The 26,846-nt window shown below is 50.5% G+C and overlaps 1 protein-coding gene across 1 annotated transcript; it reads left to right on the top strand.

Annotated features, from left to right (window-relative positions):
- Positions 1-116: 116 nt before the first annotated feature.
- Positions 117-26,844, top strand: ENTPD6 (ectonucleoside triphosphate diphosphohydrolase 6). The gene is made up of 14 exons (XM_054723799.1): positions 117-256; positions 10,233-10,546; positions 12,142-12,218; positions 14,705-14,848; positions 15,941-16,016; positions 16,683-16,718; positions 17,625-17,713; positions 18,284-18,363; positions 18,972-19,036; positions 20,318-20,419; positions 22,261-22,401; positions 24,100-24,156; positions 25,422-25,534; positions 25,668-26,844. The coding sequence occupies exons 2-14, from the start codon at positions 10,255-10,257 to the stop codon at positions 25,764-25,766; spliced, it is 1,371 nt and encodes a 456-aa protein (XP_054579774.1). The 5' UTR covers positions 117-256; positions 10,233-10,254; the 3' UTR covers positions 25,767-26,844.
- The last annotated feature ends 2 nt before the right edge of the window (positions 26,845-26,846 follow it).

Here is a 26,846-nt window from a genome sequence, read left to right as displayed (position 1 = left end):
AGCGGGCCCGAGACGCCCCGCCTCTACTCCGCGCATGCGCATTTGTCCAGCCACGCCCCGCCCAGCAGGAACGTGGCGTGAAAGTGGGCGGGGCCCAGGCCCCGGGATCCGCGGGTTCGCTGCAGCTTGTGTGTGGAAGGCAAGGTGACGCCGGCCGCCCGGGTGGGAAAACTGAGAGGCACCCTCTGTCACCCCTCCGCCCCCTCCCCGGGAACGTCACCTCCCTCTGCGGGTGGGGCAGAGGGGCCCTTGCAGGGTAAGCGGGGGACCCGGGGTGGGTGCGGGCTGGCGGGGCGGCGGGGCTGCGGGTAACTGACAGCACATGGGCCTCCGGGCGGGCGCGCCGGTGCGCTGCGCCCTGGAGCGGGGGCGGAGTGGTGGAGGACCGGGGCCTCCGGGGTGCAGAACCACGCGCCTGCCACACGGGTCTCCGGCGGCAGCGCCTGGAGGTGGCCTGGGAGTCCCTCGCGCACCGGTCTGCCCTCCTGCCGCCCTCCTGCCCCAGCTCCCGCAGTTCTCGCTGGACTCTGAACTTCGGGGACCCCTGAGGAGCGCAGTCAGTTCTGGCAACCCTGCGGCATTCATTCATTCAGCCAGCGTTTGCCGTCCCTCCTCCCAGCCCTTGTGGGAGGAGCACCCTTGTGGGCTTCTGGTAATGGATACAGCACATGTAAAGCTATTTGTTTATTGGGTAGACAAATTTAAATTAGGGGAAGGACAGGCAGGCCTCTGCCCTCCTGGGCCTCACAGCCCAGTTGGGAAACCAGGGAGCCCGGGAGATTATGCCATTCATACAATACTGAGGATGTGAGGACAATGACTTCTGACGTTGGAGGAGTGACCAGATGAGCTTATGAGGTGGTAAGAGTGGTTCTGCCTGAGCTGACCTGTGAGCCAAGAGCGCTCCAGGCTGTGGGAGGAAGAGGCCCAGAGGTGGACTCTGCTCAGTGGACAGCAGTGAGCAGCCAGGAGAGTGTGGACGAGGAGGGAGAGATGGGCAGGGGGCCTTGGAAGGACGGGTGATTTTTAGTTTAAGTGCAGCTGGGAGCCACAGAATGGTTTTAAGGGTTGTAGAAAAGCCAGAATAGCTCTGTAGGTTATTGTGGACACAGCCCCGCATTCTGGGTGTCCGCCCAAAGAAACCAGTCACCCGGAAGTAACCTAGGCAGTTCCAGTGTCCTCCAGGCACCCACACATCCTCCACCCTCTGGACGCATCCTATTGGCGTTGCCATGGCATGAACAAGGCTCATGAAAAGTCTAGCAAGCATAGTGATACAAGTCCAGAAACTGGTTTTTGTTCTCCCCGACTTCTGCCCTCCGAAGTGTCATTTGGCTAATATGGTGTGTGCCCGTCTCCCTCCTTGAGCCTTACGTGAAGAACCAGAGAAGTGGACAGTCCAGTAAAGAGATCTAGAAGTGACTCCCTCCTACTGTGTCCTATGAAAAGGAAACAACAGGTGGTATTGACAGGGCTGATTCATGTACAGTTTTTTTGCAGAAAAGGGGAGACAGATCTCTTAAAACCTACCAGGAGAATAAGCAGTGGTTTGCTAACATACTCTGATTTTGGATACGTTTTCAGTATATGTGGCAGTCATTTGTGCACATGGCTGTTTTGTGTACTTTAACTGAAAACCTTGAAGGGACTGGCCAACAGATTAGGTGGCCACCATCCAAATCAGAGGCCTTATATTTCTGAGAGGCCATCTGCTGTCCCCAGAAACCAAGCCAGGCATGGGGCAGGCACCTCTGCTCCACACCCAGATTCTGACCCAGCCTGCCCTGACAGAGGGTGGCCCCCGGCAGGAGCCAGCTGGGAGCAAGGTTCGCTCGGTGAAAGCTTTCTGTTTGCTTTTGTGCACCACACACCTTGCCCCATCGGCCAGCCTACTCCATGTTCCTTGCTGCCTTACTTTCTAAACTCTCCTTCACAGAACAAAACTAAAGTTGAATTATTTTCCTCCGTGCACCTCTGGGGAGGCCTGATCAACACATTTGCACTGCAGTACTAGAGGTAGCCATGGAAATGCGATTTGTCTCTCCTGCAGGCGTCTTGGCTCTGGACAAATACCTTAGCCCCGTGGAATGAAATTGGCTTTTGGGTTTGGCCTCAGGGGCTTGCAGGTGCCCATGGGCCAGGCTGTTCCTGGCTCTTTGTTCCTACAACATTCTATTTGGACTCTGTTTGTGTCACCCTGAACTTAGGGTGTGTAGCTTAAATGATTATGTGTATGTAATTTCATGTGTGTTTTTTGGTTGTCTAAAGTAGTCTTGTATTAATAGGGAAAGGGAAGTGATGAAGCACATTTTATTGGAAGCCAGGAAGTTTTGTCTGTGCCTCTCCATGTGTTAACCTGTGATCCCAGGTTATGTTGTGTGATATAAGTGCCAGCCTTGGAGGCCTCTGATAATAAGATATAGCATATGTAAAGGTGTTTTTTTTAACAGGTAGACAAATTTAATAAAGAGCAACTTTTTCCTCAAAATATATCACTTGTTAATCTGATCATAGCTCTTAGACTAACATAGAACACTAGTAGCCCTGCGCACGAATCTGTGCACCAGTAGCTCTCTGCGGGGCCTGGCCACTCCGCGCCCGCTGCCCAAAGGCTCTCCATGGCCCAGAGGCCCATTCGTGCCCCGGCCTGGCCAGAGGCCCATCCGTGGCCGGGCGCGGAACGCTTGCCTCGTTGCCGTGGCAATGAAGCAAGCATTCTGCCAGGCCACTCATGCTGCCCACTCTCAGATACCACCCCCCTCCGGGACTGGGGGACTCCAGCAGGGCTGAGAAGACTGGATGCTGCCATCTTGTGGCTATGGGCGCCGCCATATTTTTGATGGAGTGATGGTTAACTTGCATATTACCCTTTTATTAGGTAGGATGCTAAAACTTGGTTATGTAAATGGACTTTACAAAACACTTACACATTTATATGGGATTGCTTTTGTGCCCTCACTATTCATCCTTGGAAATAGCTGCTTTAGAACTTTTTCTATAAATATTCTTAATGATCATTTAACAATGGGAACTTCAGGTTATATAACAAAAGGAGGCTTATGAGAGGGCATTCCCCAGATTGTGTCTCAGCCTCTACTCATGCCTGATCTTCTCTGTTGCTGACTTCTTCACTCCTGATCTCAGCTAACATCCCCTTAATGCAGATAACTCCCCTGGCCCAACCCCAATCCTGTCATCTCTCACAGAGCAGTTCCATATGTGACCGGTGTCCTGCTGTCATTTCAAACTCAGCATGTAAAAAACCTGGTCACTTCTGTGTCCCAGTAACAGCCCTCCTAAATGGCCTACTACTGTGGGTGTCTATCTCCCAGGTCCTAGAGCATCTTCTGTCCCTCCTTCTTCCCCTGACTGCCTGTTCTGTCTCGGTGAATTGGTGAATTGCTAAGCTGTCAGCTAGCCTCCTTTACCAGCAAGTGTTGGCTGAGCAGCTGCTGGACTCTGGCCTTGTGCCAGAGTTGGAGATCCGGGATGAACAGCTAGAGAGGTGCTGTTCACCCAGAAGGAAGAGAGGCACTCCACCTACAATTTGCTCAGGGAGGGGAGCCCTGAGCGCCAAGGAGCCCAAGGGAGGAGCCTCCAGCTGCCAGGGTTAGAGTGGCAGTAAGCATCTTGAGTAGGTTCTGCAGAGGTGTGAAGAAAGAACCAAAGGAAGAGGATGCCATTGTGGAGAAAGGACCAAAGGAAAAGGATGCTAAAAGAAACAATATTTGAGGCAGGAAAAATCTCAAGACATGACCTGCTGCCTTTGTTGAGAGAGTAAGGTGTGAATTTGATACAATAGGCAGGCCCAGCCCTCTTCTTTTTCCTCCCCTACCACTGCCTTTAGCCCTACATCACAGAACTCATTTAGGTTACCTGTCTTGCCTCGGAGCCATCAAAGGATTTTTTTTTTATTGTGATAAAATATACATAACATTTTTAATGGTAAATAACATTACCATTTTTAAGTATATAACTTAGTGGCATTAAGTATATTCACATTGTTGTGCTCATCACCACCATCCATCTCCAGAGCTTTTTCGTACCCAAATTGAATCTTTGTACCCATCTATAATAATAAAAGCATAATATGCTAATTAGACTGGACGTCCTTCCCGATGAAGCCAGGCCTGCGAGGGAAGCCCAGGTCCCGGGTGCCAGAGGGAAGCCGGTGCCAGCAGCCGGGGGAAGGAAGGCCTACTTTTGCAGGAATTTTGTGCATCGGGCCTCTAGTTAAACAATAATTCATCACCTGCCTTCCCCAGCCCCTGGTACCATTCTTTCTGTCAGTATGAATTTGACTACTCTAGGTACCTCATATAAGTGGAATATTTGTGTTTGTGTGACTGGCTTGTTTCACTTAGCATAGTGTCTTCAAGGTTCATCCATGTTGTAGCATATGTCAGAGTTTCCTTCCTTTTTAAGGCTGAATAATATTCTGTTGCATAAATATACCACATTTTCTTTATCCATTCATCTGTGCGTGGTCATTTGGGCTGTTTCTACCTCTTGGCTACTGTGAACAATGCTGCAGTGAACATGGGTGTGCAGTAATCTCAAGAGCCTGTTTTCAGTTCTTTTGGTTATAGTCCCAGAAAGAAGATTATTGTATCATACAGTAATTCTGTTTTTAGTTTTTTTAGGAACCTCCATACTGGTTTCCTTAGTGGTTGCAGTGTTTAAAATCCCCCAAGGTTTCCAATTTTTCCACATTGTTCCCAACATTTGTTATTTTCTGTTGTGTGTTTTTTTAATAATGGCTATCCTAATTTGTGTGAGGTGATATGCCATTGTAGTTTTGTGTATCTCTAATGATTAGTGATGTTGAGCATCTTTTCATATGCTTATTGGCTGTTTGTATGTTTCCTTCGGAGAGATGTTTATGTAGGCCCTTTTTTGAATGGGGTTGTTTGGTTTTTGTTGTTAAATTTTAGGAGTTCTCTATATATTACAGATCTTAATCCCTTATCAGATATTTTCTCCCATTCTGTAGGTTGCATTTTTTTCTCTGTTTTTAGTGTCTTTTGATGCATAAAGGTTTTTAATTTTGATGTAGTCGCACTTGTCTATTTTTTGTTGTTGTTGTCTGTGCTTTGGTTTTTATCTATGAAATCACTGTCAAATTCAATATCATGAAACTTTTTTTCTGATTTCTTCTAGAAGTTTTATAGTTTTAGGTTTTACATTTAAGTCTTTAATCCATTTTGAGTTAATTTCTCTATATGATGTAAGGCAAGCATGTCAACCTCTCAGCTCACAAGCCGCAAAGTTGACATGCTTGATGTAAGGTAAAGATCCAACTTCATTATTTTCTATGTGGATATCTAGTTTTCCCATTATCATTTATTAAAGAGACTATCTTCTGCCCAATAAATAGTCTTGGTACCCTTGTCAGAGATCATTTGGCCATATGCATTAGGGTTTATTTCTGGGCTCTTATTCTATCCCATTAGTCTATATATCTGTCCTTATACCACTACTACAGTATGTTAATTACTATAGCTTCCTAGTGTGTTTTTGAAATCAGGAAGTATAAGGCCTCGAACTTTGTGGGTTTTTATAATTGTTGAGAGTATTACAGATGTTCCCCATTTCCCCCCCTTTGCCCTCCTCCATCAGCCCCTGCTCCAAACCCAGGCCTGATTGTCTGTATCTATCTATTGGGAAGATTATGAGAAGAATTGTTGTAAATTCCTCATTAAATGTTTGTTAGAATCAACAGGGAAGCCATCTAGTCCAGGGCTTTACTTTGTTGGGAAGTTTTTGATGTTGATTCAATGTTTTTACTAATTATAGGTCTCTTTAGACTTTCCATTTCTTCATAATTTGTCTTGGCAGGTTGTGTGTTTCTAGGAATTTGTCCAGTTTGTCCAGGTTATCCAATTTATTGGCATCCAGTTGTTCATAGTACTCTCTTATTATCATTTTTATTCTATAAAATCAGTAGTAGTGATTTATTTTTTATTCCTGATTTTAGTTATTTGAATCTTCTTTCCTTATTTCTTAGTCAATCTAACTAAAATTTTGTGTTATTTTGGTCTTTGCAAGGAACCAGCTCTTGGGTCCAAGGATTTATCTATGTTTTTCCCATTCCCTATTTTATTTATCCTGCTCTAAATTTTGTTTTCCTCCTTCTAACATTGTGTTTAGTTTGTTCTTTATCTAGTTCCCTAAGGTGCAAAGTTAGGTTGTTGGTTTGAGATCTTTCTTCGCTCTTAATATAAGCAATTACAGCTATAAATTTCCCTGTTGGCACTGTATCTCATAAGTTTTGGTATATTGTGTCTTCATTTTCACTTATCACAAGATAGTTTCTAAATTCTCTTTTGATTTCTTCTTTGACCCATTTGTTCTTTAAGAATGTGCTATTTAATTTCCACGTATTTAGGAATTTTCTAGTTTTTCTTCTGCTTTTAATTTCTAGTTGTGATCAGAAAAGATACTTTGTTTAATTTTGATCTTTTTTAACTTCAGATGTATTTTGTAGCTTAACATATTATTTATCCTGGAGAATGTACCATGTGTTCTTGAGATAAATGTGTATTCTTTTGTTGGGTAGAGTGCTCTGTATATGTCTCAGATCCAATTGGACTATAATTTTGTTCAAATCCTCTATTTTCTTGTTGATTGTCTGATTTTTTTCTGTCCTTTCTTGAAAGTGGGACATTGAAGTTTCCTACTATTATTATACAGCTGTTTATTTCTACTTTCAATTCTATGTTTGCTTCATATATGTAAGAGCTCTGGTATATATGTTCATAATTGTTTTATCTTCTTGTTGAACTGGCCCTTTAATCATTATATAATGTTTTTCTTTTATGACACTTTTTGACTTAAAGTCTATTTTGTCTGATATGGTATAGTCATCACTACTCTCTTTTGACTACTATTTTCATGGAATATTTTTCCATTTTACTTTTGTATTTTTGTTGTTGTTGTTTTTAAAAATCATTATTCCAGTTAGTGTGTCCTTAATTTCTGACTGGTCTTTTCTTATGCTATTGAAGTTCTCACTAAGTTCAGTGTTTTGAACTCTGCATCTAGTAGATTGCTTGTCTCCATTTTGTTTAGCTCTTTTTCTGGAATTTTGTTCTGTTCTTTATATGGGATTGTTTCTTTGTCTCCTCATTTTGGCAGCCTCCCTGGGTTTGTTTCTATGTATTAGGTAGAGCTGCTATGTCTCCCAGGCTTGGTAGAGTGGCCTAATGTAATAGGTGTCCTGTAGGGTCCAGTCTCCCCGATCACCCAAACTGAGCACTTGAGGTGCACACCGCCCCCATGGGATATGTACACCCTTCTCTTATAGTTGAGCCTTAATTGCTGTTGGCATGTCAATAGGAGGGACTACCCCCAGGCTGATCAGCTGAAAAGAGTGGCTGCAACACTGACCTCCAACCACTATGGAGAATCAGCTGTGCAGCAGCCCACCCCACAAAGCAGGACTTACTTCAGCAGGTCTCTGCTGCCCGCCTAGTCTGCCCCTTAAATGTGTCACTTGTGGAGGTGGTTGGGTGGTGGTACTTAGAAGTGGTCTGAAGCTGTCCACTGGGTGTGCTGGCTCTCAGACCTCCCAGGAGGTGCAGGCCCAGGTCAGCCATCACCTGTATTTTGCCTGGGGCCACCAGGCATGAGCTACAAAGCCATCTGCAGATGGCTGCTACTTGTGTTGGGCTTGGAAGTGCCCAGGCAAGGCCAGGCTGTGAACCAAGGCTGGTTGCTGCTAATGCTGGGCTTGGGGCCAATGAGCAAGTGGTACAGGGAACACTGGGACCAGATGCTGCTTGTTTAAGAGATTTTAGGAAAATCTGAAACATGCGCCAAGACAGACCACTCATATGGAAGCCACTGGAAATAGCTTGGGTGGGCCTGAAAGTTGGGTGGGGTGAGGAATCAGAGAATCACCAGGCGTGATAAGTGAATAAGGGAATATGCTGCATGCTGACTTCCTGAAAGACACCCCTGGTGTTAAAAGTGATTCGTTTAAGGCTGGTAGGGGGTGGTTGGATAAACTTAAGAAATAAGTGTTTGTTTATAGATTAAACAGTACTGTATTAGACATGTATTATATATAAGAAAGGTTAAAACAGACTCATTTGGGGGTCTGGAACGAATTCATTCCATTTACATTATTTCTAATGGGGGGAAATGTTCCAGTTTTTGAACAAATCGCTTCTCAAACAGCCTTCTGGAACGAATTAAGTTTGAGAGCCAAGGTTCCACCGAGACAGACTCGAGGTTGGCATGAGGGCCACTGTAGGCTTGCCTCCCGCACTGATGGCCCTGGCCCCCACTTTTCCCATCCCCAGACGCTGCAGTCACCCCGCCTCCAGCACTCTTACCCATCCCTGTCCCTGGTTCCAGGGCACATTGCCTCCTGTGACCCTTCTGCAGAGCCGGCATTCATATCTATGTTCTCTGTATCCTGTTCTGAGCACATTACACATCTCTGTGTCCTGAAACAGCTGCACGAGGCAGCTTTCCCATGAGCAGCTCCACCTTACAGATGAGGAGACCAGCCCCATGCAAGGGGGTAACTTGTCCACGGTCACACACTGCTGTGGGCAGCCTAAACCTACATTCTGCCTTCAACCCGGCACTTCCCTGTCCCTTTCCCCTTAGGAATTTCCATTCCTTTTACCATAACTGGCAGGGAATGGTGGATTTTGCCTGAGGGCACGGGAGCCTTGAGAAGGAGGCACCTCACTTCCTGTCCTTGGAAGAGTCAGGTTCCCACATGGTGCCTTGCACTACACAGTGGTTCTCAACCTTTCCAATGCCGAGACCCTTTAATACAGTTCCTCATGTTGTGGTGACCCCCAACCATAAAATTATTTTCGTTGCTACTTCATAACTGTAATTTTGCTACTGTTAATGAATCGTAATGTAAATATCTGTGTTTTCCAATGGTCTTAGGCGACCCTGCTAGCGGTTCTCAACCTGTGGGACAACCTGTGTTTTCCGATGGTCTTAGGTGACCCTGCTAGCGGTTCTCAACTCCAGAAGGGCAGCAGGAGGCAATGTGCCCTGGAACCAGGGACAGGGATGGGTAAGAGTGCTGGAGGCGGGGTGACTGCAGCGTCTGGGGATGGGAAAAGTGGGGGCCAAGGCCATCAGTGCAGGAGGCAAGCCTACAGTGGCCCTCATGCCAACCTCGAGTCTGTCTCGGTGGAACCTTGGCTCTCAAACTTAATTCGTTCCAGAAGGCTGTTTGAGAAGCAATCAACTGAGAACCGCTAGCAGCGTCGCCTAAGACCATCGGAAAACACAGATATGTACATTACGATTCATAACAGTAGCAAAATTACAGTTATGAAGTAGCAACGAAAATAATTTTATGGTTGGGGGTCACCACAACATGAGGAACTGTATTGAAGGGTCGCGGCATTAGAAAGGTTGAGAACCACTGCACTAGAAGCTGCTAATGAAATTTGAACACGTGCTTCTTTTGGGGTGCATTGAACCACAGTTAATGGTGCTGAATTCATTTATTTCGCTACCCAGGTAGAACTCTCATAGCCTTTGAAAGCACACAGGCATGATTCCCTCCTTGGCAGGAATATGCTACCTGAATGAAAAGATGTATGTGTTGTGAGTTTTCCAGGGAAACAAAAACGAGCATATTCCCTAATTTGTCTGGGGCTCTCAGTTCCCAAAGGACAAGACTTTAACCCTTTTGAAAAGTAAATTACTGAATGGGAGAAAAAGTGGAAGAATGGATTGGATACATGTTCCTGTCACCTTGAAAGGTTTTTGGACATCATTTATACATGACTTTTTAAAAAAAAAAAAGGAGGCAGCCAGCGTGCAGGAGGCAGCCAATCAATGACTCCCTCTCATCATTGATGTTTCTCTCTACCTCTCCCTTCCTCTCTGAAATCAATAAAAATATATATTTTTTAAAAAAATAAAATCTAATGAGTCCCGAAGCTGTTTATCTGGAACAGCACTTAGAGGGAAGCATGCTCAGGCTGTGGGTCTGTGCCCCAGGTTTGCACCTGCAGGACCTACAACCTTGGACAACTCACCTCATCTTATACACCTCGGCTCCTCTCCTGTAAAATAGGGATCACACCTGCCAGAATCATTTTGAGAATCAAGTGGAGCTTCTGATTCACAGGAGAAAACGCAGCCCAGGTTTTGGTTCCGTGTTTTGTCCCCGAGCACAGGGATTTCTGACTTGTCCTGGAAGTTCGCAGCCTAATGTGTTTTTCCCGCCTCTCCCGTTCTGCCAGCACAGTCCTCACAGACAAAGAAATGAGAAAAATACCAAATAATGGGAACCTGAAGATGATGAAGGTGGCGTACCCCCTGGGACTGTTTGTGTGCCTGTTCATCTACATCGCCTACATCAAGTGGCACTGGGTCTTCGCCACCCAGGCCTTCTTCAGCATCACGGAGGCAGCCTCGGGGGCCCACAGGGGCCAGCAGACTCGAGATGCCCCGGGGACGACTGCACGTGGTCACAAGGTCTTCTATGGCATCATGTTTGACGCGGGAAGCACTGGCACCCGAGTGCACATCTTCCAACTCACCTGGCAGCCTGGAGGTATCCTGCCCAGGCAGAAAGCCCTGCTGCGGCTGCTTTCTCTCCTCTCCCAGCAGAGCTCTTGGGATCCACCCCCCTTAAAGGCAGTGGTTTCGCAGGGTATGGGCTAGACTCCCTGCCTTAGACTCACCTGGGAGCTTGTCAGAAATGCAGTGTCCCAGTGATGCTGACTCAGACTATGGGTTGGGACCCAGGAATCTACATTTCCCAGGAGTCCCAGAATATTCTTACTTGTACTAGCATCTGGTTGCCAGCTAAGGGCAACTGAGATCCCAGAGGGTGTTTGGGGGCCTGTCCCCTCCCAGCATGCACGGGCAGGTCAAGAGGCTGGGACCATGACTTAGGCCAGACGTCGTATTAGTGAATTTAAGGCAGGAAGTAACCCCAGATTCAGGCCCGTGGAGCTAGGAGCCTAGGACAGTCAGATAACTGGAGAGACCCAGAACCCAGCCCAACACAGAGCTGCCAGTGGGGCCGTGGCCTCGGCAGTGAGAGTGGAGCTGGAGCCAGAGCCTGTGAGCTTTGCTTCCCCGAGGAGGGGGTTAGGCACCTTCACTCACTGGCTTCTCCTATAGGGAGACCCCCCACCACCACTGCCCAGCTCCTCACCCTGTTCCTCCTCCCTTTGACCTCCTTTCCCAGCCCCTCTCTGTGCCCATTGGCTCTGAGGATTGCCTCTCCGGCCTCTAGCCAATGTTTCCTGCTGACTGTTCAGCAGGCGCACTGGTCAAGCTGGGGTCCTCTCCTCTCTACTCTGCTTCTTTGCTCACTTTCAATGCCTTCTGAGTTGATGCCATTTTGTGCATTTAACTGAGCAGGTGAAGCAGACACCTTGAGTACCCCTCAAAGCCATCATGGCATATTTTATTTACTTTTCATCTGCTTTGTTTCTAAACTTGTTGCAAGTTAAATACATATTTATGTGCTGGACCTATCTACCTCCAAAAATGATTTTGGAGCTGAGTTTAAGACAACACATGTCCGTATGGAACCCGATAATAGCGACATTCCATTGTTTAATCATTGGAGAGACACCCTTACAAAAAGTTTTGTTTCTGATTTTTCCTCCTGGGTCTCCGTGTCTGAATTCAGACCAGCATCCCTTGGCACTGCATGCTCTGAATGCTCACCCTGCTATATGCGCAGGAGTCCAGCCTCCTAAATATTTAAAAAAGAAGAAAGCAGATATTTTTAGAATCCTATAATGCATCCATCCCAGAATCAAGGAAATGACTTTCATTTTTGCAGTTTGAAAAAATTGCAAAATCATCTGCCCTGCTCCTCTATTTATTAACAAGAATTAACCTTAAATGGAGGTGTTTTGTTTTTTTTTTTTATGTAAATTATACCTAAATAAAGTTATTTTTTATTTTAAAGGTAAAGTTCTGGCCAAAATGTTAGGTATAATATTCATCTTGTTTAGCCAGACTAGGGTCAGAATTTAGATGAGAATCATGGACAGGGCTCCTGTCCCTCTGGGACCCATCTGTTTTCAGATTGGCCTTTAAAAGTGTGGCTAATTCTAGTTGTATAGATTTATATATTTGTGTATACATTCATAGCTGTACCTTTTTAAAAAATTTTTTTTTCCTTAGAGACTCCCACCTTGACCCATGAAACCTTCAAAGCACTCCAGCCAGGTCTTTCTGCTTATGCTGACGACGTTGAAAAGGTAGCCGTTTTCTCTCGACTTTGTCTTCTAGACAAAGATGGCCCCGAGTGCAGTAGGCCATCTTCACAAAATAGCATCTCTGATGGTGCTGACCCGGGACATTTCATATGTTTCATCTGGTCAGAAAATAGAGGAAACTGGTACAATGCATAAGGGCCCTCAGCTCCCACTCTCCCACACACGCCCTGGCCATCCCAGGCACTTCCTACGACCCGCACACAGGCCATCAGAGGTCTTGATGCATTTCAAAAGCACAAATGCTACAAACTTACAAAAAGCATTCTCTGAAAACTTAATATTTTTATTGTTTTAATTCTCTGATTGAAGATGACAAACATTGACTAAAAAGGTTAAAGATGTATTATGCAAAATCCACAAAACAAATAAGTATAAAAGAAATTTAAGCTGTCAGTGATTTTTGTAAGCTTGTAGCATTTATGCTTCTAAAGTCCTTAAAACTTGACAACTACAGTAATACGGGACACTTGTCTTTTCACGAAGGCTTTCGTGAAACGAGTCACCAATATAGCTGTGAGTTCCTTTTTTGGTTCAAGCATGTCTCAAATCAAAAGCTAATAGGTCATTCTAGTCCACAGATGGTTCCTGATCTCAGATAGTGAAGTCATAGCCTTGCTTTCCTGTAGTTTGGTTAAAAAAAAAAAAAAAACAACCAAAATTAGTGATTCTAGCATGAGCATAGGTCAAACCTGATTGAATTGGATATCTAGAATAAGCTCTGGGTTTTTAAAACCTTACTTATTTCAGTAGGCAACACATTCAAGTGGGATAAACTTCCCAGCGTCCTTGGTTTCCTGCATATCCTTCAAGAGCACATTTATGTGGATAATAGCAAATACATCTGTATTCTCCCCTCCTTTTTCTTTTACGTACGCCATGGAGCGGCATTCACATTGCTGTGCACTTGGCTTTTGTCTTTAAACAATATCACTTGGAGACCGTTTACTCTCTCAGTATGGGAAGAGCTGCTCTGGTTTTTCTGGCTGAATGGTATTGCAGTTATGTGTGCACATTGAATTTACAGAACCAGTCCCTCCTGAGGGACATTCCGATAATGGCCAGTCTTTTCATCTTAACAGTATAAGAAGGGCTGCTGTTTGTCACATTCTGTAGTACACTTCATTACCCACATGAGCAAAGAGCTCTCTCTAATGAATTCTTAGAGTGGGACCTCTTAGGAAAAGGGATGTATTTTTCCCTTGCACACACCTTGCCAAATTGCCCGCATGGCATTGTGCCTGTTGACATGCCAGCAGTGTTTTACCGAAGTCTTTCCCCGACCCGTCCCCACAGACACAGTGCCTTATCCAATATTTGGATCAAGCGTTCCCCCAGGTGAAAATGACCCCTCAGTGTGATTATTCATGGGTTTTAGCACTCTGAGCGACCCCAGAATTTGCTCATGATGTCCAGGGGAGTCATACTCGTCTGAGGTCGCCGGGTGAGGGTTTTGGTGGCCAGGTGTGTAGAACAGGAGCCCCTTTCGTGGGCCTCATCCCATGACGTTCCGCCAAGGACATTTCTCTAGGCCAGTGATGGGCAACCTTTTGAGCTTGGTGTGTCAAACTTCGCCAAAAAACTGAGCATAATTCAGGTAGTGTGTCACTTTGAGGAAAAAACTAACTCCAAGACTCTGGTCGCAAATGTTTCCTCCTCAGGAGCAGCAAATGTTTCATCCTCGGCATGTGGCCGCGTGTCATCAGAAATGGCTACACATGTCAGTGCTGACACATGTGTCATAGGTTCACCATCACTGCTCTATGCTTTCCTGGTCTTTGTGCCCCACCCACCCGCCAGCACCACTTCAGTTGCTGTTTTATGCCGATTTGGAAAATTAGAAACTATGTATTTATCTATATATATAAAAGCCTAAGCCACTGTTACGATGGAAGGACCGGTCACTATGATGTGCACTGACCACCAGGGGGCAGACACTCAATGCAGGAGCTGCCCCCGGCCCGTAGGCCCCCATCGCCAATTGGGCCTGCTGGTCAACCTTCCAGTCCCTCCCCTGAGCAGGCAGGCCCTGATTGCTGGATCGGGGCCGGGCCCTCGGGCTTGGACGGGGAATCGGAGATTGGTGGCGGCAAATGTGGCCCCTTTCCCAGGGGGGCCAAGGGCCGGCTCCCTCCTCAGGGCTGGCGGCCCACCTCCTGGGCCCTCCCCCATCCCTCCCTCCCTCCTTCCCCTGGCTGGCAGGTCCCAATCATCCGATTGGGGCCGGGCCCCAAGCTGGGATGGGAAACCGGGGATGGGTGGTGGCAGACTCGGGTGGCGAGGAAAGAAAGTGGTGGGGAGGGGAGGAGGGGGGGAACCTGATTGGCCCTGATCACTGGCCAGGCCTAGGGACCCCACCCATGCATGAATTTCGTGCACTGGGCCTCTAGTAAGTTAATAAAACCAAAGGGTGAGGGAGCATCTGTGAGTGTATGCTAAGCATTGACAGACCCTGTTTTACCCGTTCACAGAGCACTCCAGGTATTCAGGAATTGCTGGATGTTGCTAAACAAGAAATTCCTTTTGATTTCTGGAAGGCCACCCCATTGGTGCTCAAAGCTACAGCTGGCTTACGTCTGCTACCAGGAGAAAAAGCTCAGAATTTACTACAAAAGGTGATCTTGCCCATTTCCTTCCTGAGTGTGGCTTACAGTAACTGAACACACAAAACACGCAGCCAGTGCCCAAGCGGTCAGGTCGTGGGATGCTTCCTGAAGCGAGAAACGCTGAATTGTTATTAGAGAGTGAATGACATTTGCTTCCTCCTGACATTTAAAACTGCTGGTGTTTTCTAGAATAAATCTGTTTTTATCATAAGAACAACTTTGCTTTGAAAATTCATCGTGCTTTTGAAGGGCTGTCACCCAAGAGCTTGGTGATGCAGAGGCTGTGGGAACCGAGTTCCTGACATGTCGGCTCCAGCCTGCTGTTCTCTTGGGAGCCAGTCCTGCTCCCAGGCCGATTCTCAGGTGTCACTTCTGCAGCGACCCTTAGCCTCTTCCTGGCTCTCACATGGCCAGGCGTGTCCCCGGGCCCTGCACCACCCATGCAGGGGGCCCTGGAACCCCTCTTTACCAGGTGCCTGGAGGTTGCTTTCATCAGCCAAATCAGGAAAACTGTTCTAAGCAGAATGGTCCCCCTGGTCCTCATACTATTTCCAAACCAGCTGCTGAACGACGGGTGGTTGCACATCTGTCCAGGTCACTTACAAAATTAACACTCAGGTAGGATTATGGGACACCACTGCATTTGGGGTGTACCAGATGTATTTAAGTTCCTGTGTGTCAATACTTGCTAAAAAATGGATAAGGAGAAACCTCAAATGGAGCTGCTCACTGCCTTTGCCTCCCCTCTCCCAGCTCATCTCCAGGCCATGCGGGGGTCCCGGGTCTGAGCCTTCATCCCCCGTCCTAAAGCAAAGCAGCATTTTGGGGCCCAGCAGAGTCAGTGCCCCCCAGAGCCTTCCAGGCCAGAGTACCTTAGCACAGGCTCTCCAGGGCAGCATCTGCGTCACTAGTCCAGGGAGCAGATTAACAAGGAAAGCGCTTGCAGAGCATCATAAAAGCTGAAAACAAAACCTGAGCTTTGCTGCTCTGCAGCAGCAGCTGACACCTCTGGTGTTTTGAGACCCCCTGCCGGGAGATAGCTTGATTGGGACTGTGGATTTAGATTTTAGAGGATAAAGACATGTCTCTCTATACATCTAGGTGAAAGAAGTGTTTAAGGCGTCGCCTTTCCTTGTCGGGGATGACTGTGTTTCCATCATGAACGGAACCGATGAAGGTAGCGTTGCCAGAGCGTTCTGTGCGAGGAGGCTCTCCTGTGAGGCGGCCGTGCTCAGAGCCGCTGGGAGCTCTCAGCTCGCTCCGGGTCAGATGCACGGATGGACAGGACAGAGTGACCATCCCATTCCAAACCGCAGTTTAACTATCTCCGTGGGTCTTCTTGGAGCCAGTATGAGATTCTCATCTTGACTAGCACAGATGAAGTTTCTGAAAATAATCATTCTTTCCATTTTAAGAGCATTTAAAGAGAATGCCCAATTACTACCATGTTCCCAATGTTACTGTTGCATTTTTAATCCTAAGATACGCTTAGTAAGGTTCCTCACCAGCCCCGGCTTTAAGTATGACCTTAAGAGTTTGTTTGAATGGGGGAGGGAAAGGGGACGTTTGGCTCTCTTCCAAAAAGAGGAAGTTGATAAAGGAGTGAGAGAGAGATGTGACATTTGGCAGAGTATTCTAGTTTTTTAGGGTGGTATCTCCTAAAACTGTCTGCCAGAAGCCACTGGATGGCATGACTCAGTCTTCCCTCTGTCCCTGGTCTGAAGGCTGAGGGTGGTGAGGAAGTGGTCAGTTTGTGCTCCTGAAACCTGAAAGTAGCATCTGCGTCCGTATGTTGTCTACAGCACCTCGCGTGACTCAAATGCTCTCTGTGACTCTCCCGTAGGCATTTCAGCCTGGATCACCGTCAACTTCCTCACAGGTACATTCGCTTCGTCATGAAGGCTAACAGTTCAGACCCCATTCTTGAGAGCAGGGCCCTCTTTTCTCCTCTTTAAAATACCCCCTCGGGGTTTTGCCGCGTTCTGGCTCAGGGTGGGTGGTTGGAATGGGTGGGGGTGTCCGCCTGGCTTGGCAGGGCAGGCGTTGAGTTCACAGACCAGGAAGGGGTGCTCTCCTCTCCGCAGTCCCGGTGGTTTCCCCAGCGCGCACTACCCTCCTGCTGCAGCAGCAGCCGCCGGGGCCCTGTCCTCTCACTTCTGGAAGTCAGGAATAAAACTGGTCACTTTGAGTATTAAACATGATGTACATGCTGATCACCTTATAATTGAATTCCTCGACAGCAGGTAGAACAGGGAACAGAAACCTCTGTTTTTGGAACCAGGCAGCAAGGACTTACTTTTCTTAGATTAACTCAGTACCTGTGGAGTTGTGCCCCTCTGTAAAACAATGGGAAAGACCAGTGTGGCTGACACGTATATAGAAAAGAAAGCCGTTTCCTGGCCCCTTGGGGGATGGGGAACCCTGTTAAGTGACAGATCAGGAGCCTAGCCTCCGAGCTGGGGTGGGGAGAGGGGGGCATGGCCGGGGCCTGTAGGGTATCGGGGAAGTCAGCGTCTCTGAGCAGGAGCAGCAGGTGTGCCGGCCCAGCATGTCTGCCACAGTCAGTGTGGTCCTCTCCTTTCCACTTTAGAGCCACAGCCCGTGGAGCCATTGTTCATGTCTCTCAAACACGGTGCGTCTTTATGTGGAGAGTTTCAGATAGCTACAGCTGCTGCTGTTTTTGTTTCCACTGAAGGGCCTGGCTGCTAACCCCCTTCCTTTTCTGCTGTACTCCTCTGTTTACTAACGTGACAGTGCTGGGTTGGTTTTTCCTCCTGTGCTCCAGGCAGTTTGAAATCCCCAGGAAGCAGCAGTGTGGGCATGCTGGATTTGGGCGGAGGGTCCACTCAGATCACCTTCCTTCCGAGAGTTGAGGTAACCAGCCCCTGTGGGGGTCCCACCCTCCCAGGCTCCCTCCCCGGGGGAGGCCCGGAGACCTGGTGGCTCTGGGCCCAGGCCGTCAGGTCCTCTCCCGAGGGCCAGATCCATTCAGTTAACGCTGCTTAGTTTGATTTAACTCTCCCTGGAAAAAAATGGAAATGTGTGGGGTGATAAAGTATGTACTACCTGGAACCCCTTGGGCCAGAGACTGTGAAGTGGCCCTCTTCTTCCCTCCCTGACAGTACCCCCCTCGTCCACCATTTTTTAGTATTATTAGCTTTAGTTTTCAGCAGAAGAGCACTTATGAAATTTACTCATCATTGTCTTGGTTGGGCCATATTTGTCAGAATCAGTAAATGTTACTCATAAGAAGGAAAAACCTCCTTTTTGAGTGTGTAGTTTTTATTCTTACTCCAATGAAAAGCTTAACTTGGCTTAATGACCAGCTGTTTTAATTGAATACATCTGTGAATATCCTTGTGCTTTGACTCGCGTTGAGGGAGTTGGGGACAGTTTTCTAGAGAGGCCAGCAGGAAGGGGAGTAACCCTCATGTTCTTCCCCAGGACACCCTTCGGACCTCCCCACCCGGCTACCTGACGTCACTGCAGATTTTTAATAGGACCTACAAGCTCTACTCCTACAGGTGTGTCTTTGGGAGTGAGGGTGGAGAGGGTGCCCATCCAGGCACAGAGCTCAGCTAGGCCTCCCCCGTGCCTCCCACTCCCGCCTGTAGGGTGACCCGAGTGTTCAGTCACAGACACGCCAGGTCCCGGGGACCCCCTGCTGTGGACCCACCTGGACCTTCTCCCTCCTGCTTTCTCCCTCCATTTTTCAGTTTTCCTACAGTAAAATGACACGTCTTCTTTCGCTCTTATTCTGTTCTGCTTTGGAGGAGGCTTTGAAGAAGTGGGGACGGGCCCATGGATTGTGCAGGAATTTTCTGGACCATCTAGTGCACTTGGCGCCTTCAGTAGATTCTTCCTGTAACACACACGTGCACGATAAAGATCAGGGCTGTTGCGTTCACCGGTGTCCACAGCTCCCAGACAAGCTCCTGCCAAGTAATAGGCCTTCATTTGTTGAACTAATTAGCTGGACGCTCTAAGCTCTGCAAAGGGAGACTTCTAGAAGAAGCAGAAAAGCCACAGCTTCCTCCCTTTCCCACTTGTTTTGGATCCAGGCCAGGTGAATGTATTAGGATCCGAGTAGAAGATGGCAGGCCAACCCTCACCCAGGACTTTCTTTCCACAGCTACCTGGGGCTCGGATTGATGTCGGCTCGGCTGGCGATTCTGGGCGGCACAGAGGGGAAGCCTGGTAAGTGGAATGCAATCTTGAGAGCCCTCCTGGCTCAGCAGGCATGGGGCGTCCTTTGGGAGTGGAGCCCCCTCTCCTCCCCGTGCCTCCACTGACCCCTGGCCTGGCTTCCGGGCTGCCCTCCCTGCCGGTAGGACTTGGGGAGCCCAGAAGGGATGTGTGTAGAAGGATGTACCCCAGACCTTGTCGGTGGCACTCAGATGGGACGCAGGCTAGTGTGTTTTACCTGTGTACGTTCCAAGTTATTTTTCCAAAGAAAGAAATGCTAGTAAAGTCATCTCCGAAATGCTGAGCCAGAAAACACTGGCCAACAAGAAGAAGGCAAGCACCAGTTTGCCATCCATGGCTGATATAGAGCAGCTGGGAGGCCACTGGTCTTGACAGGCCACACAAGTGGGGGCATGACACCCACCAAGTGGGGTATACTTCAGCGGATGAGTCTCCCTATTGTGTTATCCATTGTTGCACAGCAGGTCACCCATCAAACTGAGTGGTTGCATTCAATACATTTTACTGTATCTCATGAACCCATAGGCTTCGACTGGGTGTCACCTGTACTGGAGTCCCTGGGGTCCCATGTGGTGGCATTTAGGGTGGCTGGGCTGCATGCCTGCCCCCCCGGCACTCCTCCACGTGGCCTCTGTCCCAGCAGAGCATCCTGTGTGTCTCCCTGGCGGCTCAGAGGAAAGAAGACTGCCTGAGTCACAGGACATTGTGTCCTGTACCTTCTTTGGTGAAAGTAGACTCAGGCAGGGACAGGGACCCACTTCTCAGTGGGAGACCCGCATGCACATCCTCGAGGGGTGGCATTGCGGGGCCAGCCTTGGAGGCCAGCCACCACGTTTCCTTGGCTAATTATGGGGCCCCAGCTTTGGGGGAACAGCACAGACCTGTGGCAGGGTAGCAGCATCCTGGCCCTGCCTCGGTCATCCATAAATTGGGTAACGACTGCTCCCCTTCTCTTAGGGGCCTGTGACAATCCACTGAGCAGCACTAGGCCTGTTGCCTGGAACCCCGAAGCCCCTCAGGGAATGTGAGCTGGGAGTGGCCGTGTCTCCAGGGCAGATGAGGCTCTCCTCCGGCCTCTCTGGTAAAGGCTCTGCCTGGGCGCTGGCCTGGACACTCCCATGAGTCAGGTCTCTCCTGTACCCTCGGTGCCTGTAGTCCTGGCCCAAAATATTTTGTCCCGTAGGCCTCCCCTCAGTGGAGTCATGTCTCAGCTCCATGCAGTGCCCTGGTCTTGCAGTGACAATGTGCTTTTCTTCTCTCTCTCTATTTCAGTGGAGGATGGAGAGGAGTTGGTCAGTCCCTGTCTGGCTCCCACTTTCAAAGGAGAGTGGGAACATGCTGAAATAACGTACAGACTTTCAGGACAGAAGGCAGGTACTGTGGACTTACCCTTCGTCGTGGGGGATAAGGGTAACGATGCAGCCTGCCCCTTCCAAGGACCTCTGAGACTGTCATCACGCCTCCTTTACAGACAAGCTTGTACTTGTCCTTCAAATGGAGGCGCCCTTTGAACCTCATCAGGACTCTGGGAGGCCCTTGCCGGCCCACTGGAATCCACCAACTCCGCAAGGTCTCTGCCCAAGGCTTCCTTGTCCGTTGCCAGATGCTTTCTTCCAAAGGGCCAGGTTTCCCAACAAGCCCCAGTGAGAAAGGCCTGCACATCCCCAGGGCAGTCAGCAAGCCGGTTTCTGAACAAAGGGAGTGATGGCCTCTTCTCCCCTCCCTCCTCCAGGACGGAGGTTTGCTCAGGCTGCAGGGTCCCCGAAGGCCTGCCACAGGGTCTTGCCAGCCTGGCCCCTCTCCCCCGACATGGTCTCTGTCGCTCTGTGCACTGCAGTGTCATCTGAAAGAAGTGTGAAATGTTCCCAGGCTGGACATGTGGTCCTGAGGCTTGTCTGCCTTTGGTGACAGAGTTGTGGCTTCTTTTCTGACACCAAATGTGTGGGTTTTCTACACCAATCAGTCCTCCAAACAATTGATTAAACCATTGGCCATTGGTGATAAGCCAGTCCCTAGTCCCTCGCCCCTCCCCGGATGTTGGGGTTGGGAAGTTCCAAACCTCATATCACATGGTGGGTTCCTCTGACAATCATCCCCCACCCTGTAGCCTGGGGACCCACCAAGAGTCACCTTATTAGCATAAACTCAGGTCTGCTTGAAAGAAGCAGCTGTCCCTCCTCACCCCCCACCCCCATCACTCAGGATCTTACAAGGGATTTAGGAGCTCTGTGTCAGAAACCAGGAACAAGACCAAATACATTTCTTAATATCCAGTGGGTACGCGGGTCACTGTGACTCGGCCACTGTGCACAGGCCATTTGTTGGCCCTGCTGCAGCTACTGGCACTCAGTTAGTGCACAGTGCAGGCAAGGCTGTGCCGGGAGTGGGAGGGTCAGGCAGTAAAACACATGGGAAAGCGCTTTGAAGAAAAATAAAATAGGAGGAGAGATTGCTGTTTTAGATAAGACAGCCAGGGGATATCTGAGAGCAGATAGATATTCGGAGTGAGCCACCAGATCTAAAGCTGGGGGAGCAGCAGCTGCAGGGGCCCTGGGGCAGCTGCCGTGTTTACAGAACAAGGAGGAGGTAGTGTGACTGGCCTGGTCTGAAGGGCAGGGGGTGGCCTGTGGGCCTCGGAGAGGACTGAATGGGCTGCCCTTGGATGGTGGGACAGGTTTTGGGAAAGGAAGATGGGAAACTGGTCCGGGCATGGACTGTAGGCATTTAATCCCTTAACTCCAGGGCCTGTGTTCTTCCAAGCAAGGAGTTAACGGCCAGCCTGTGAGCTTGGCAAGCTGCCTGTGAGGCCTCAGTTTCCTCATCTGTGACACAAGGAGAGTGCAGGCCTCACCTCCACGGTGGCTGGTGAGACGGAGGAAGACGGTGCATGTTCAGAACTCAGCACGGGCCTGGCAGAGGGCGAGTGGAGGGTAAACTGCACACTTGAGCCCATTGGGCTGTGAGGATGGCTGCACGGGGCCCAGCAGAGGCTGGTGTCCTGCAGTCAGGTTTCCCTCTCTTGATCAGAGCCATGGCCCTGAGAGGTGCTATTGACGGGGATGGTGCTAGTGCGTGCCGACTTGGGGTGGTGTCTGCAGGCTTCTGGTCCCACCTCCCCCTCCCGGTCAGACTCAGGTCGCTGGGAAAGGGCTCAGGGGCTGTGCTTGGGTACTGGGAGCCCACTGACTGCTGGCCCTGCTTTTTGCTTTGCCCAGCAGTGAACCTCTACCAGCTGTGTGCCCGCAGAGTGTCCGAAGTCCTTCAGAATAAAGTGCACAGGACAGAAGAAGTGAAGGATGTGGATTTTTATGCTTTTTCCTACTATTATGACCTTGCAGCAAATGTTGGCCTCATAGGTAAGATGGGGCTGGGCCAGGAACTCATCAGTTAGGTGTAGATCCCAGAGGGACTCTGTCGGGGAGCAGCTGTACTATCAATCACCTCAGGGCAAGAGAAGTAGACTGACTGGAGAGGGCAGGGGTGTTGTCATCGAATAAGAGGTAATAAGCCCCCTTTAAATAAATAACTCATTTATTTGAGCCACTTAGTAGTTATGTTGTCGGTGCAGGAGCAGTCACTTCTGCTCTGAGACAGGACTGGCTCACCTAACTCAGACCCACCCTCCTGCCTGGTTCCTGAGTCTCTGGCTGATGGAGCCCTTTGTGACTCAGCCAAGCAGCCGTCTGTCCCTGGCCGGCCCCCAGGCTGTGCTGGGGAGAGGTCAGCCGACTCCACTGGTGACCCTAAGGAGCTGTTAGGGTCTCTCCGACTACTCCACACCCCAGAGTGCAGTCAGGACAGGCCATGACATGTGGAGTTTGCCACGGGGTGGTGCTTAGACTGAGGGTGGAAACTCTGGAGGGTTTGAAGCCACCTCATTGGGTGGTGACCAGAAATGTTGTTAATGAAATAATTGAGAAATTCAGAATGCATGGCCTGTGATAAAGATAAGAGCATTAATGCAAATAAAAAGCTTCAGAAGACACCGATGATGTCAGGTTCTGGCTCCCTGGATCCTGAGACCTCCAGCCGAGTCTTCACCCTCACTCAGCCACCCCCTGTGGAAGGCAGCCAGGGGGGTAGGGGTCTTCTCTCTCACCCTTCTCTCAGACCCAGGTCCCTCTCTCTGGCACAGAACAAGGGTCCCTGGGCTGCCCCCTGCAGCCAACCAGGGCCTAAGGGACCCTGTGGGCTCCGTGTAGCTGGAGCAAGGGCACGTGGTACACACTTCCTAACCGTGCTGCCAGCTGCGGGCGTTGCAGTGCCTGGGGTCCACCACACCCTGGCAGCCTGCTGGGCACCCCTTCCCCCCACTCCCACTAGCATCCCCGTGTCAGTCTGGGACTCCTCACCGTGACCGAAGGCTGTCCTTTCCCTGGGGCTCCGACATCTGCCCAGGTGACCCAGGAGGTGCTGGGTGTTCGGAAAAGCTCTTTTGACTTCCTCGTGTGCTCACACGTGGCTCTGAAAGAACCCCTGGGGACCCACCCTCAGTGTTGACGTTTGCTGACTTAGCCAGCGCCCAAGAAGTCAGGAGACTTCCTTTCCGCACACCGAGTAGCCGCCTCACACCAGACATAAGTGAGGTGCCTCTGTTCCCGGGAATGGCCAGAGCCCTGGGGCTGCCCATTTGTTCTAAGACTGCTAACAACCGCCCCTCACTTTCTTTATACAGAATTTTTTCACACTAAGGAAACGGATGCCAGAATACCATTGCTGAGCTCAGGGCCATAGCTTCGGGAAACATTTCCAGTTTACTTTTCTTAAAGTTAAAACGTGGGCTTCCTCGGGCAGCCCCTGTAAGATCCCTGCTGTGCTGACCGCCCCCCTGTGGTCCTGCATGGAACATCTGCCCACCCCAAGCCTGTCCGCACCTCAGAAGCCATGGTCAGTGTCGTGGGGCCACTGCCCTGCTTACAGCCAGGCTGGCAGCCAGCCCTTCGGCACGCCCTGCGCCTGCCTCCCCAGGACCCCCCGGTGCCAGCCTCGGGCCTCAGTGGCCTCGAGACTCCTGTGGCGCCGGCACAAACTGGACGCTCGGTCTTGTCCCCCAGATGCGGAGAAGGGAGGCAGCCTCGTGGTCGGAGACTTTGAGATTGCGGCCAAGTACGGTGAGTGGCTGCTGCGCTTCCCCGGGTGGGAAGGGCTGGAGCTGGAGGCAGGGACACCGTCCCGTCTGAGACGCGGGCTGCGAGGCTTGCGACAGGCAGTGGCACCAGAACTCCTGGGGTGGGCTCTTGATGCTGGCAACCAGGTGAGTGTTCAGAGGGGTGAGAATGGAGTTGAGAGTATACTTGGGTCACCATGCTGGGCCCAGACCAACAGTTCACCATGTCCCGTGTGGCCCCAGGCGGTGGGGAAGGGGGCTGCCCGTGTCCCCAGCCGTAACAAGTCCTTGTGAGGAATGGACTCCCTTGATTTTACTTTTCCTGACGCCTCTCACTGTGATTCAGGTTAACCCTAAGAGTGATTTCCCCTGAAAGTGTCCCCGTAAATTCAAAATTGTCCCCAGAACTTGAAGAAGCCAGGGCCCCCAGAACAGCAGAGCCTGGCACATGAGGGATGAAGAGCAGGCTGGCAGCCAGCCCTTCGGCACGCCCTGCGCCTGCCTCCCCAGGACCCCCAGGTGCCAGCCTCGGGCCTCAGTGGCCTCGAGACTCCTGTGGCGCCGGCACAAACCGGACGCTTGGTCCTGTGTCCTTGGGTGTCACAGGTGTTGGCCCTGCAGCCCTGAGCCGCCCCTTTCCTCGCCATCTCACGCCCCAGCCGAAAAGGATGTGAAGCGAAGGCTTGTGAATGTTCTGCTCTTTGGTTGCCATTCCCAATTGCATGTCGAAAGAGTTGGCCTTTGTATGTTTCTCCATAGAAAGTCCTTCTTCCTCACTCTCCAAAATGGCTTCTAAGCTTTCTTGTCATTTCCGGGTTTGTCTTGTGGACACTGGGTGTCCGTGACTCTTCAGTAGGAAAAGGTGCCCAGCAGAATGCTGGGAAGGCTGTGGGTGGGTTTGTCCATCGCCCTGGAGGATAAGAGTAGAGTGTTCGGAGCGAGTTTTGCTGGTGTTTTCACTCCTCAGCCCAGGTCTGCGTCTGGGAGAAGTGTCTGTGTCATGGGGGCAGAGATGTGGCCTCCCACCCATGACACCGGGACCGGCGGCCCAGCCCCTGGCGAGTGGCTGGCCTCAGGCCCTGCCTCTTGGTGCTCCTGGCGGGTCGCTGTCCTGCTCGGAGCTGCCGGCTTGTTTAAATCAGCGGTGAGGACCGGGGTGCACACGGAGCCTGGCGCAGAGCGGACACTGGAGTGAGTGGAGTCGGGTCTGCATACACCTGCCCCGACCCCCACGGGAACCTGACTGGGAACCGGCTCTCTCATCCCCAGTGTGCCGGACGGCGGAGACCCGCCCACAGAGCAACCCCTTCCTGTGCATGGATCTCACCTACATCAGCCTGCTGCTCCGAGAATTCGGCTTCCCGGGAAACAAAGTGCTGAAGGTAAGGACTCGCCTCCTGGTGCCCTGTGCCCCTCACAGCCCGAGGGGCCAGGACGCTGCCTCCTGCCTCCCACCCAAGCCATCCTTCCACCCGTGTGCATGGGCCCCTCTGCCCCTCCCTTTGTCTTCTCCAGCTGACTCGGAAAATCAACAACGTTGAGACCAGCTGGGCTCTGGGGGCCATTTTTCATTACATCGACTCCCTGAATGCACAGAAGAGTAGGGCCTCGTAGTGGCTGCGCTGCCTGGTGTCCTCAAGGTGGTGGCTCCGTCTCTGCAAGAACAGGCCCTTTGGAAACTCTGGACGTGTTGGGAGGAGGCCACAGCTCGGGCCGAGACCCTCCTCCTGCAGCCCTGCCCCTGGACGGGCCGAGGACTGGCACGCAGCCCTGGCCCCGCACTCCTCCTCCCTGCCTCAGCTCCAGGCGGACAGCACACCAGATGGGGAAAGAGCACCTGCCGAGGCCCAGTGATGTAGTCCCACTGTCCCCACGCTCTCCGTCTGTAGGGTTGGGTAGCTGTGACATCCATTCCTGTGACTGGAGTCTTGTTTTGTGCCCCTGCCCCTGTCTACCCCCACTTCCCCAAGGCAGACCTCCACCTTCTCCCCAGAATCGGGGCAAGGTTTTGCAGGCTGCCCTGCTGCTCAGGGTGAGCAGGGTGGGAACCCCCGTGCCCTCTGGGACAGTGGGCCGGGCAGGGCGTTGTGAACTCTGGACTTGAATGTATTTGTTCCTCCTTGGGTGTGGATGCGTGAAGTCATACAGAGGCCTGTTCCTCAGTCTTTGGATGGCTCAAGGTTAACCGATGGAGGTGACACTGTGAATAGGAGGAGGGGCTGGGGGAAATACCTCTTCGTAGCCCTCCTGTGCCCCAGCTCTCCAAGAAAGGCTGAATGTGAGCGTGAAGTGCTGTGAAATATGTATGGTTGTGCTGAGTGAGTGACGTCTCTGCCAAGCAGTGCCGAGTGCTTGTGTGGCCGCTGTGTTCTGAGCCCCAGTGAACACACCGCTGCTGTGAACCGTGTGCAGCCAAGCAGTGTCAGGAGACAGGCGCTCCGGTGGATCAGCCGGTGGATCAACCGGCTCAGCAGTCGCCAGAACTGCCCTCTGGAAACTGCCCTCTTGTGGCTCCTCCCCCTCCAGCTCCACAGGACGCTGGCTCCGCCCTCCGGGGCCTGCACTGCCAGCTCTGTCTAGGGGAGACACGGGCTGCGTGCGGTACCGCGTGGCCCCAGGTTTACAGTCGTTCTCGTGAATGTATAGTACACAGCAGAAGCTGACCTCATGTGTTTCACTCAGAATAAAGGTTTA

This window comes from Eptesicus fuscus, chromosome 12, assembly GCF_027574615.1.
Source record: "Eptesicus fuscus isolate TK198812 chromosome 12, DD_ASM_mEF_20220401, whole genome shotgun sequence".
Classification (NCBI taxonomy): Eukaryota; Metazoa; Chordata; class Mammalia; order Chiroptera; family Vespertilionidae; genus Eptesicus; species Eptesicus fuscus.
Note: the sequence above shows the minus strand (reverse complement) of the source record. Positions and strands in the feature narration are given on the sequence as shown.